This window comes from Rhipicephalus microplus, chromosome X (genome assembly GCF_043290135.1).
Source record: "Rhipicephalus microplus isolate Deutch F79 chromosome X, USDA_Rmic, whole genome shotgun sequence".
Taxonomy (NCBI): domain Eukaryota; kingdom Metazoa; phylum Arthropoda; class Arachnida; order Ixodida; family Ixodidae; genus Rhipicephalus; species Rhipicephalus microplus.
This window is the reverse complement of record NC_134710.1, coordinates 206,670,287-206,683,100: the sequence shown is the minus strand read 5'-3', so window position 1 is coordinate 206,683,100 and position 12,814 is coordinate 206,670,287. Positions and strand designations below refer to the sequence as shown.

Sequence of the window (12,814 nt, the reverse complement as noted above, 5' to 3'; positions counted from 1 at the left end):
CAGTAGGTAACGCAACTGTTTCAGCATACCGCGTAAGGTGTTTGATAGCGACAATTACCCAGCGGTTACTACTCGGAGTATAGGGAAGCGGATCGTAAAGGTCGATTCCGACAAGATTGAAAGCTCGTGTTAAACATGGCAACGGCCGCAAGGAACCTGTGGTACGTTGAGCGGGCATCTTGCGTCCCTGGCACGTAAGACCAATCCTTACGTAACGGCGAACAAAACGATACATACCGCACCAGTAGTGCTGCAGCTGCAAGGGAGTGTGTGTTTTTAACATACTGGCGTGGCCACGTTGTCGATCATCGTGGAACATGGCGCAGATGTCATAGCGGGGATGTCGGGGAATGACAAGCAACCACTTACGGCTGATCAAGCTGTAGTTTCGGCGGTAAACCAGCTTATCCCAAATAGCGAAGTGTGGAGCTTGGCGGTGAAGTGTCCTGGAAACTGGAGCAGTCGTCCAGTTTGAGAGAAAGTCCAAAAGAAAAGAAATCTAAGCGTCCTTGCGTTGCTCAGAAGGCATGTCCGAAATGCTGATGTGCTGATGGCCAAGGCAGCACTGGCGGAGATAGATGAGCAGACAGGTTCCGAAGCCAACGGCGAGCATGACAGGGCATCGGCATCAGAATGCTTTCGGCAAGAATGGTAAATAACATGGATATTGAATTCCTGTAACCGCAATGCCCAATGAGCGAGCCGACCATTAGGATCTTTTAGTGAAGATAGCCAGCGAAGTGCATGGAGGTCTGTCACAATATAAAACGGACGTTCATATAAATAATTCCGAAATTTTTCCGCCAAGCTCCACACTTCGCTATTTGGTATAAGCTACTTTACCGCCGAAACTACAGCTTGATCAGCTGTAAGTGGTTGCTTGTCATTCCTAGACATCTTTGCTCTGACATCTGCGCCATGTTCCACGATGATCCACAACGTGGCCACGCCAGTGTGGTAAAAACATACACTCCCTTGCAGCTCCAGCACTACTGGCGTGGTATGTATCGTTTTGTTTGCCGTTACGTAAGGATTGGTCTTACGTGCCAGCGACGCAAGATGCCCGCTCAACGTACCACAGGTTCCTTGTGGCCGTTGCCATGTCCAACACGAGCTTTCAATCTTGTCGGAATCGACCTTTACGGTCCGCTTTCCTATACTCCGAGTAGCAACCGCTGGGTAATTGTCGCTATCGACCACTTAACGCGGTATATTGAAACAGCTGCGTTATCTACTGTTTCTGCAAAAGACATAGCATGTTTTATACTGCAAAACCTGGTTTTAAGGCATGGAGCCCCTCGAGAGTTACTAAGCGCTAAGCGACTGCGGCTGCGTTCTTCTTTCCGACGCCATTGAAGCACTGTTGAGCGAGTGTCGCATCATACACCGTGCTACTACGGCCCATCACCTGCAAACTAATGGGATGACGGAGCATTTTAATCGGACACTTGGGGGACACTTTTGTCCAGGTACCACGGTTCCTATCGAGTTGTACGCCAAACATCTCCTCTCAACTACCTCGTAGAGCCGCTGGACGCATCTCCAGACAAGCGTTGTCAGGGACAAGAAATCGTACACGTCTTTCGGCTCTAGCGGTGCCATGACCCTTCTGTGTACACTTGTCTTTAGGTCGCTAGGATGGCTCCTTCGTTGGCCAGAGGTGATTGTAACGAGGGAAGTGGACACGGAGCTCGAGTGTAGAAGAAAAAGATGCAATGTGATCGCAGGCTTGCATTCAGTTAACTCTTGTACTAAATATATATCTCATTCACAGAGTCAACTCCTGCTTGTCCAACACCCTGTTACAAGCGATTATTTTCCTAATGAATAAACAAAATACTAGTTGAATAAAATAGAAGTTCATGAAATAACATTTTGAATGCACCCATGTGGTTACAGGCAGATTGGGTAGACAAACGCTAGAGACTCGCACAGTCCCAACTGCATTTCTCTAAGATGAATTAAAGGATTAAAAAAAGGATCTTTTCTTCACAACTGATTATATTGTTGGGCGTAACATGACGTTATTTAGCTAACCTCATAAAGTCAACTTTCTCCGGCACTCGTCTCTCTGTGCTGAAACTCGACGATTTAACAAACTTCATTTTCCTTTTGCAGCGGTGTTTCATGTGGCTAAGCCGTTTTGTCTACACACCGAAAACCCCCTATAGTATCCTCTAGAAAGCAGTGCAAAAAAAACAACCCTCCAGGGGCACCTTATGCATGCACCTAAAACAACTTGAAGGCGAGAGCCATATTGTTTTTATTGCGATAGCAATTATATCCACATTCTTGACTGAATTTTGCCATCACCAGTGGTGTAGGAATAAATATTTTTTCATTTCTTTAGAGCAGGGCACCTTGATTTGAAGGGGGACAGACAAGCAAATGGTCATTTTTCGCCATATGTGCCATTGCAAAAACGCCAGGAATGCACGGAAGGCGCAGCACAGTCACAGCGAAAGCTAGAAGAGCGGCCTTTCAAATCCTTTTCAAAACTCATTGAATAACTACTGCAAGCACACTTCCTTCATACCCACTAGGGCATTAATAATAAACTTTTGGGTATTAGGCCAATATTGCCTATGCTGTTTTTCGTCATTCTTCTGAGAATCGTGGTATCCGCCAAACACTTGCAAGGAACTTCGTGCTGATTGTTCATGCAGTGGCTGACGACGAGGAATCATGGCTGAAGTAATTATGCACCACATTTAATAGGGAGAACAAGAACAAGCTTTTGTATAGCGTTGGAGCATTGGACGGCCCACTCTTTATGCTGTTCGCATTGTACAAGACTGGTTGTTTTTTTGCTGTTTTAAAACGCTTCATAAGTCGTATTAACATGATCGATTCCCGACATCAAGCCTGCCTAAGGCAAATTTGCCAGCAAGTCGCAAGCACCAGGGTAGCTCAGAGTTGGAATACTGGGCTGGCACCCAGCGAACCCGCGTTCGAGCCCCATTGTGTCTTTGGTGCTAGGTTTGCCAACAAATCACAAAGACGGGCGTAGCTCAGTGGTAGAATACTGAGCTGGCACCCAACAGACCCGGGTTTCAAGCACCATTGTGTCTTTGGTGCTAGGTTTTTTTTCTAGTCATTCATAGGGAAACGCACGTGCACAATGTGGTCAAGTGTACAAAGTTATTTTAGGAGCTATCTTAGTGCTATTCAAATAATTTAAATTGTGCGAGCTGTCTTAGGTCTTCTTGAAACATTGTTGCAAAAAGGTAGCTTTTGTAATGAAAAGTTTGCCGGCAATGCAAAAATGTATTTATGTCCGGTACACTGGATACCAGGATACAATTGCTGCGCATCGCGCTAAGCAGAGAGGTGAAAAAGAAAACAAAATGCAGCATCGCATGACAGTGTTGAAGCCCAGCCATAAAAAATGAAACTGGGAGGTGCTAGGAATCTGAAAAAAAGCATGAAGCATGAGGAGGGAGCGGTGTCTGATGTTGATTTGTGGACACTGGGCACGTTCCCTTCTATGTATTTATTTCCTTTGTAGTGCTGAAAACTATATGCAAGAGCTAATCATGAGAAACTTCTTCTCGAGTCAAAACGAACCTTCCTCGTGTTTATAAAATGATGAACCTTCCGACAGGGCCAAAAGCAGCACTCTTGTAAGGAAGATAGAGTGCGTGTACCCATATGTGGAACATATGAACACTGTGTAGAGTACACTGGACATGGTTCTTTGAAAATCATTGCACCTACAGCCTTCTTTATTTGTTTTGCATGCTTTTCAGTGGCCCCTTAGTTAGAAAAGAAACATAAAAAATTTTGTGCTGTCCTAGGAAAAGTTTGAGTGGGAAAGTGATATACACAGGGTTGCTTAAAAAAATCTACAAGCTTTTTTTTTGGGGGGGGGGGGGTTCACATGTTTTTTTTTAATTTTCAGCCCGCAGTAACTTTTTTTGACTGGAAACTTTCAATGTGATGGAACCAAGCAGCCGTTATTTTGTACATTTGGCATGCTTAATTTGATTTCAGGGCCTTTAATCAATTATGAGTATCTCTTATTGCATGCAATTCTTTTTTTAAACTTGGGTATGCCATGAATTGTGACGCCCTACTACTTTCTCATATGAGCACATGCCCTCAAATCAATGATAAAGTTAATTGAGAAGTTTTTATAAGTCATTTCAATGTAATTTTAGCAGCAGCAAGGTATTTGCACTTCGTTAGGCTACGAAATAGTCAAGCCTCCTGTTGGCAGCTTTTTTTTCATTGTCCTCTATCTGTATCTACTTGGTGGAAATAAAGATTTGATTTGAAATAAAATTCATGTTTGAGGACAATAGGTGTCCTATTGTATAAAGATAAATTTGCAAGTTTTACCCTATGTGCACAATTGGGATGGAATACAATGCTCCTCGACCACTGTAGCACACAGAAACTCTGCAGCCAAGTTTCTCGACTTTCCGACACTGCACAAAAAAAGCACTAGAGGCAAATTGTCTACAAACATGAGTTTATAAACCAAAGACTCGGCACATTGCGACAGTCGCGGGATTGCTGGGCATTAGGATATAACTTGACAAGACCGATAGAGTATGCTTGCCTGTGGCACTATGGCTGCCACATAAAGGGGAACACCGAATGCTCACACAAGAAGTCACCTGCAAATGGAGCATGTGACACTCAAGGCAGGTGTGTGAGCATCTCTCTTGGCGAACTCAGTGAATAGGGGGCTATCACAGGCAGCCAATGAATACAGGCATGGCATTGATATGAGCTAGCAGGATGTGTGACTGCAGGCTGAATGTCTCGGCAGGCAGCATTTTCTGCGCGAGGTACAAAGCCCAGAACTGATGCACATGGCCCCCATGTTCCACAGCGGTCCCGGGTGATCGAGCCGCATGGCACTTTGTTACATGCTAGCTAGGGAATGAGGCACAAAGGGCAACACACTCCTGATTCCCACAACTATTGGAGCATTTTTATGAGAAAATCCGCAGTGTTAAAATAGACCCCCTACATATGTTCGTGAAGATGTCGCTTCAAGCTATCACATGTAGTATGTGATAACTAGCTGGAAATGCTTTAGCAGTGTTTTTTGGAGCAAAAAAGTTAGTATGAAGTAGGCCAGAATGAAACAAAAGCAAAATAGGTCCTGTTTGCATAGGAAAAATGAAGTACGTAAAGGGTTAAAGGAATACTGAATACCTTTGCGCTAAGTTTTTTTTTTATAAAAGCCCAGATGAAAGCTCTGGGACCAAAGTTTGTTGACATAATCTTGTTTTCAGGCAGAAAATAGTAGAAAGTAGTTAGTGATCGTATGTCAACATGCCCAAATGGCAGTCATTCTAAAAATAACGAATTTTATGTATTTTTCGCAATATATTACGCCTAGTGGGTGCCATGGACTAGCAGTTTTTTCTTCGCTGGAAACTAATGCATCAACTGCACTCTCGGCTGCTGACACACATCTTGCAACTGTACCATTATATATTTAAAGTGAGGGCATACCGGCCTGTCACTATGCCGAGGCATCCTTGCGATGTGCAAAGTTGGATTACTTCTGCAGCCCTCTACTGCAGAGTCTGCAGCCGCTTTTCGGTTTCCTTTTTTATTTTTCACTTGGCACTTGAAAAAAATTAGTAATATACTGCAGTGGCTTGATCAGACTGTATGAAGAGCTAAATAACTGCTTTAAAAAATTTTACACTCCTCATAATGCCCTGAACAATGTCATGTCTGCTGACTTTACGGCCACCTATATGGAGGACACGGGGGCTGAGCGCTCTGCTTTTTTAAGAGATGACAAATCATTTTGTGTTGAATTGAAGGATCAAATGAGCCATAGTGCATGCTTGCAGCAAATACGCATATTCTTGCTCCTAAAAATGTGTGCAACCATGCAACTTCATTCATTGTAAGTTTGCATCTAAAAACTGGCAACAGTTGACATGACAAGCATGTGAAAATTTACAGTCCTTTTTAGCACACATATCGCTATGAAGCACAGTGAAAGTGGATTCCGCGTTTACTGGGAAGTGACCAAGCATGCTTAGAGCTCCATGCAGCTGGAATCTTTCTGATACAATTGGAGACGAATGCAAGAGAGCTGTAAAAAGTTGTAACCACACGCTTGCCTCGTTGGGAATTGTAGCAACATAAAAACTTCACATAAGCACAAGTTTCTCTGCGGCATGATCTTAATATTTGCCTGTTGCTCCATATTGTGCAAATTTTCTTTGGTTGTCACATGATGCACTTTCAATCGCCATCGAGCCACATTGGGACGAAAAGTTTTGCTGATCGACTCATTTCTCCAGCTTCTGCAAAGGGGCCATTGCAGTAGAAAAATATGGTTCTCATCGGGCTCAATTGTGATACCAAATTTACTGCGTGCCAACCAGCCTACCGAATTACTTTGTATGCTTGAATGAGCTTGCTGCAAGCTGTGGCTTATCGTATTCTCAGTGTCAGTATCATGTTTAAATGAAAACACCAGTGTCCAGCCTTTACAGCTGCATTGATAAGTAGTGTGAAGGTTCATTTCTGCTGTTAAAAAATGAATCTGTGTTTGCAGCTGGCCACATTTTTGTCTGTAGCATAAAGCAACATTGAAAACAAGTGACACTGGCTATGCGCCCATTGTACAGACATAGTCTGTGAGCAAGGGGCCACATGTACTGAAGTCGAGAATCTTACTGGAACCCGTGTGGTTGGAAAAGTGCTCAAGAACAATTAAAATGTAATCCTCTTGGGGGGGGGGGGGGGGCGAGAGGGAGGAGGTGGTTGGAGGCACATACAGTGGTGGAAGTTATGTCGGCGAGACTAGTAACCTTTATAAAAACCAGAAACTCAAGCAGCGCATATATGTGTAAGAAAGAAGGTTTCATTGAATTTTGGTCACACATACAGAAGCAACTGGCTATGAAATAAACTGTTAAAGAGCTCCCCCCTCTCCCCCCCCCCCAAAAAAAACATGGTTGATTCTTTCATCCTAGGAATCTGTAAAACAACAAAGTAAAACGTGTCCTTACAGAAGCAGTTTGTTTACTGTGCATTGATATTAGACAGCTTGCGCAATGTGTATTGGTGTATCACATTTACAGCACTGCTTAATCTGGATGCATCCACGTTGAGGCTTAAGTATACATCTTTCCCCCAGTGTAGGGTATCCAACCTGACATCTTTCTGATTAACCTCCCTGCCTTCTCCCTTTTTGTCTGCTTCCTTCCTTCCATGCCGTCGACTAACATCTATCATTAATGATTAAACAAACCGTTGGGGCTATAAATGCATGTAGTGGCTGTAACAATCAACGGTGAGAGTAAAATCGGTGAAAGTTATGTGATAGCCAGAATAGTGTGACAAGTGAATGTCCGTCAGCAAAGATCGCCTACTCGTGATACGTTAGAGTACTGAACACCACTGCCCGACTAGAAAGAAACCCAATGCGCATCGTGTGTGCACTGCTGGCTGGCTGCAATTTTTCGTGGGGCCAGCATAAGTAGAGAACCCGGAGTCGCATCCAGGCAAAGTAAGCACGTTGGTCTTATGCGTTGCATAGATATTTTCGGTATGAATGAATGCTATGAGTGACGCTGGCACTTGGGGTAAGGTCGTTACCTAGGGGTTGTTAGAGTTCACAAAATTGCACTTCTTCTATTGGGAAACACGTTAAATGGACCAGACGCTTAGAAATGTTGCGTTGAAGGAACTAATCGTGGATGCCAGGTCATAGGGCATTACTGCATTTTTTTTTTAAGTTTTTACCAAGAACGCTGTGACAGGACAGTAGTAGACATAAATTTTTTTACCCTTCAAATCATTTGGCCATGGCACAGTGGATAGCATGTCTGGCTTTTGATGATGTGGACCCAAAAGTCATGGTTTCGGCTCCCATTGACGGAACTTTTTTCTTTGTCTTCTGATCTTGCATAATTTGGAAACGTCTTATTCATGATGAAAACACATCACCGAAATCTTGGTGGACCCCAGCATAAAACACTTTTGTGTTAAAATAATGGAATAAGGAAAAAAAACGGGGCTTGTCAACTTTATCTTGAATCTCTGACAATCCAGAGAACTGCACACATGCTTAATTATAATGACTGCAACTGGCCACTCATATATGCATGTTGTTACGTCATACTTTAAAACATACATAACTGGACTGCTTGTGCTTTCATTTTTTGCTGTGAACAAGCTAGGCTGCTGTGCTAGAGCTGAAACATCTTGCTTTTATGTGAGCATTCGATCCATTGTAACCCTGTGGGCTTGAAAAAATAAAATAAACAGGTGACAGCAGCATCATGCTGTTTTGAAGTAGGGTAGAGATAAAAGGCAAAGCTCATGCCTGGCTCCTTCACGTATAAAAGAGCACTTTGGCGCAGATCAGAAAAGTACCATACCACCAATAACCTTTACTGCTCTTATCCGGACTGTGTAGCCTCTAGGGGTCCGCACACATATAGTCAGAGCAAAAGAATACAATAGGGAAAACGCTATGAAAGCACAGTTAAAAACGGTTGATTGAACCATCCGCTCCATTTCTGGACATTTCTGGGCTCTGGTTAGTTGAACCATTCGCTTCCATTAACCAGAGGGAGGTGAGACCACGTGATCCCACTCTGAACATTGCAGTGATTGCAGCACCCCTGTCTACAGTGGTGGGCCTTGCGCCCAATAGCCACAGGCAGCGGCTGCACGGTAGACTGGTGATGTCTCACTACTGGAGCCCCTGGTACGTGAGCACCAGCTACCAGCCTTTGTTACTGTTGCTACTAGCACACATAAAGTCATGGCCATATGTGAAATATATGTGAAATAAACGCTGCATAATGGAACTCTTCAGAGCTGAATTTTGATGCTTGCCTCGTTTTTTTTTTTTATATATTCGTTTAATATCGCTATAAGTAACTGCCACAGGTACTCTGAATCAATCTTGTTTTTTTTTAATCTGAATATATATGTAGTTATTTAGTTGTAATATTCCAAATGCACCCAACTTCATCATTGTACTGTAAATTGCTATGCGTGACATGATGGGAATGAAATGCTTGTGCCTCTGTTTTCCTCAGTACACTGATTGCTGTAGTATACCTCTCATTGCCTCCTTCCCTTTACTTAGTCTCTATTTCTGGACCAAATAATAAAATGAGTGGACCCCATATGCCACATGTGAATAGTAAAAGGGCATAGAGTGTGGTCTTATTAATTGAGCATTAGTGGAACTATGCTCGTAAAGCATTAAATTATAGGGTATTATAAAAGGTGTCAATTGGCAGTCTTTACAGTACTAATCAATAATCTCCTGATGGCCACTGTAAGATTAGTTTCAATTGTATTGTAGGGCTATCCTTAAGAAGAGTTTGCCATTTCATTATGAGCCACTCATTCAAATATTCCTAATTTTATAAGGTGATTTGTTTCTGGAAGAAGCTTGAAAAGTAGGGATTTTCCTTCAAGGTAGGGGCTTTTTCTATGTATTTGATTTGCTGCCAGTTGTTGTTTTGCTTGTGGGCAAAGTTAGAGATTTTCGTTAGAGATTTTCAACTTTTCGTATATGTATGAAAATGTTTTTGTTTTTTGTTCCCGTTTCTTTATGCTGCTGGGTCTTTTTTTGCAGGAGGGAACAGCTAAATTTGCAGATACAGTAGGTGATGATGATCGGCAGCTGCAGAAAGCAATGCAACGACAACAGGCAGCAGGCTCGGTGAGTAGATACGTAAATGTCAAAACGACTCGGGTCATTGAAGTAAGGTATCCCTGTTACTAACACAGTATCAAAGGGCCTTCACTGTTCCATTAAGCCCAAATTACACAAAGACTTGACTGAACAGCATATGTCAGCATGTGCTACTTTCATTCACATGAATTTGCGAGACAGAGGTTCCATAGCATTTGACTTTTTGCTCTGTTGGCCCCGCCGCGGTGGTCTAGTGGCTAAGGTACTCGGCTGCTGACCCGCAGGTCGCGGGTTCGATTCCCGGCTGCGGCGGCTGCATTTCCGATGGAGGCAGAAATGTTGTAGGCCCATGTGCTCAGATTTGGGCGCACGTTAAAGAACCCCAGGTAGTCAAAATTTCCGGAGCCCTCCACTACGGCGTCTCTCATAATCAAATGGTGGTTTTGGGACGTTAAACCCCACAAATCAATCAAATCAATCAATCGACTTTTCGCTCTGTTACTGCACGAAGCGACAAATTTAAAACATAGTGTAGGTTGCTTACTATGTACAACTCTAGATTCAAGGCATCTTGCCCAGCATTCGCAAGAATCCCACACATTTCCAAGTTGCATGTCCGTCAAGCTTCATGGGCAACATTATTTGTGTGGTATAAGCTTTAAGTGAGTAACTTTTGTTCTTTCACTACTTTCTGCCCATAGGACTCTGATCACCCTTAAAGCATGGATGAGCAGTACCTCGTAATGGGACATTAGCTGGAGATTTAGTACAGTTGAAACTGCGAAAAAACTAATTATGATAATTGTAAACAGTAAATAATGTAAATAATATACAGTTTTGTGCCTCTATTAAGACGATGGCGTTCCAGACACTGCGATCATACTCAACTCCATCGTTAAGGCACAAGGCAAAGGATACTTGTTTGTTGAGCTGCGCTCGGAAGCACTCTGCTTTCACTTGAGCATCCCCGCGTCTCTCTCTGCTCGCGCTCTTCTTCGTCTTCGTTTCCTTGTCCCAGCCCAGAATGTGCAAAATAAACACCTCTGAATACTAAAGAACCTGCAAATCTGTAAAATTGAGATCATACAAATCTTTATTAACAAAAGATGAAAGTTTTCGTGTACCCATTTGTAGATCAAGATATAAAGAAAAGTTGTATCATGTTTTTTTTTAAAAAAAGCCTCTCTTTTAAAGAAAAACATCTTTTCGGGTTTGTCTCAGCTAACTGGAAAGCTAGCAGTCAGTTGTGCTTAAGTGAATTGCGAGGAAGCGTGGGCACACAGTATGTGTGTGTCTGTGTGCATGTGTGTGTGTTTTTAAGACCGTTTTTGTGTAAGCCGGCAAGGTAAAGGAAGCTTCATGAAATGGAAGGGTGGTAGCTCAGTCATTTGTAGCTTGAAGCTATTTAAGATGTCTCTACATGTGTCTTAGAAAGTTGAGCTCAAAAAAAATACATCTGGTCCATAATTTGAACTCAGCAACAATACCTTTCTGAAGTGACTTCAAGCTACACATAGAGGAATGAGATTTTCTTTGTCAGAAAATTCTTCCACCTGTCAGGCTTTTGAACTAATTTATCAAGTTTAGAGTCCCTGTGCTTCGAGTTGATTAATAAGCACTTGCACCGTGACCTACTATCCTCCTAGTTAACTTTAATGGTAGAAAATCAGCCCCAGAAAGGTGTCAGTCCCAGGCTGCATTGATTCCACTCCTGCACCAACTCTTGCAGGGATTCCACTCCTGCACATAGTGTACCAAATTAGATTTACTGTGCCATCCTGATTAAAGTCTTCATCAATCGCACCAAACTGCATCAGAGTATCAAGTGTCTATCACTAGCAGTCTCGTGTCAGCATGTTGAGACGTGTTCAGCTTGATCTCGAGGCCACCATACTTTACAACCACAGGCCAAGGATTATTCCTCAAACAAAACAGCCCTCTCATGCAACATTTATAAATACTATACTGCATGCAGCCATACAACAGATGCATGTGCGTTGTCAGTGTACATTAAAGAACACCAGATGGTCTAAATTTCTGCATCCCCAGTGCTACGGCGTCTCACGTAATCATGTTGTAGTTTTGGGATGTAAAGCCCCTGATATTATTATTATCATACAATAGATGCAACGTTTAGAGGTACTATAAACTTTGTTCCTGCATGCATACTGATTGAAAGACAACACCATGCACAGTACCGACACAGCTTCTCTTGTGTATGGCTGAATGTCAGGAGGTCATGGAGGTTCTCAGGCTAACACCAATATCAACGGGGGTTGTGAGACACCTTTGCGTGTTGTGCCTTTGCAAAATGTACAGGCTGTTTGTTTTCCTTTACTTGCTGTGGAGGGCTTCTTGCCTGATTTCTCTAGCACTACCGATATTGCGGCTGAATTCCCTTGGGGCCCTTGCACATTTGTCTTTGCACCTTCCTGTGCAAATCTCTCACACGACGGACTGTTGTGACTGTTCAGGAAAGCTATTGTTGTCCTTTATGTCATTATTATTACAAAATGGCGGTTTCGCCAATACTACATACGTTAAAAGCGCCAGCACTTTAACTTTGAGCTGTTTTACATCTGATAATACCGAGTACCATGACAGAGCTTGAGGGTAGCTTGTTTTGAAAATTTGCGTCATAAATTGAGCAAAAAAAATCATTTTTAGAAATTATTTTGCCTGCTTGTATTAAAATGATATATCAAACACTCGAATCCCTTTTCTCTCTCCTTTATTTTCAATGTCCATCTTTGCTAAAAACATTGGAGACCCCCCCTATCTTCTAATTTGTTTGATGGAATCAGACTTTAAGCACTGCAGTTGTGTGAGCCGGTTTGACCGCCAAATCTGCTCTCCGCAAAGACTCGTGACTTTTCAGCTAATCAGTGGGGATCACATGGGATGGCGCTTCATTGGCTAATGGCATCTGGTTCAAAAACTCTACTGGTAGCTCATTTCAACTGTAGCACTGCATGCCAATAAGACAATATTCAGTAATAAAATAAAAAGACCAGCATAATCAACTGAGGAGGAAAAAAATGACTTTTGCCTTCGAGTCGTCTAAGGCGAATCTATAAGAACAGACTGCGTTAATTTTATTATTGAGTCACCATTGTATGTCGCAGTGTTTGCTGCCACTTTTGGTGATGTAAAGTTTGGATTTTCATT

The 12,814-nt window shown here is 42.7% G+C and overlaps 1 protein-coding gene across 1 annotated transcript in view; it reads left to right on the top strand.

Moving 5' to 3' along the window:
- Positions 1-12,814, top strand: part of Rgl (Ral guanine nucleotide dissociation stimulator-like) — a 174,299-nt gene that overhangs the window by 91,205 nt on the left and 70,280 nt on the right. The window contains exon 8 of the mRNA XM_037435915.2: positions 9,587-9,673. Within this exon, the coding sequence (XP_037291812.2) occupies positions 9,587-9,673 (87 nt within the window). The remainder of the gene's footprint in view (positions 1-9,586; positions 9,674-12,814) is intronic.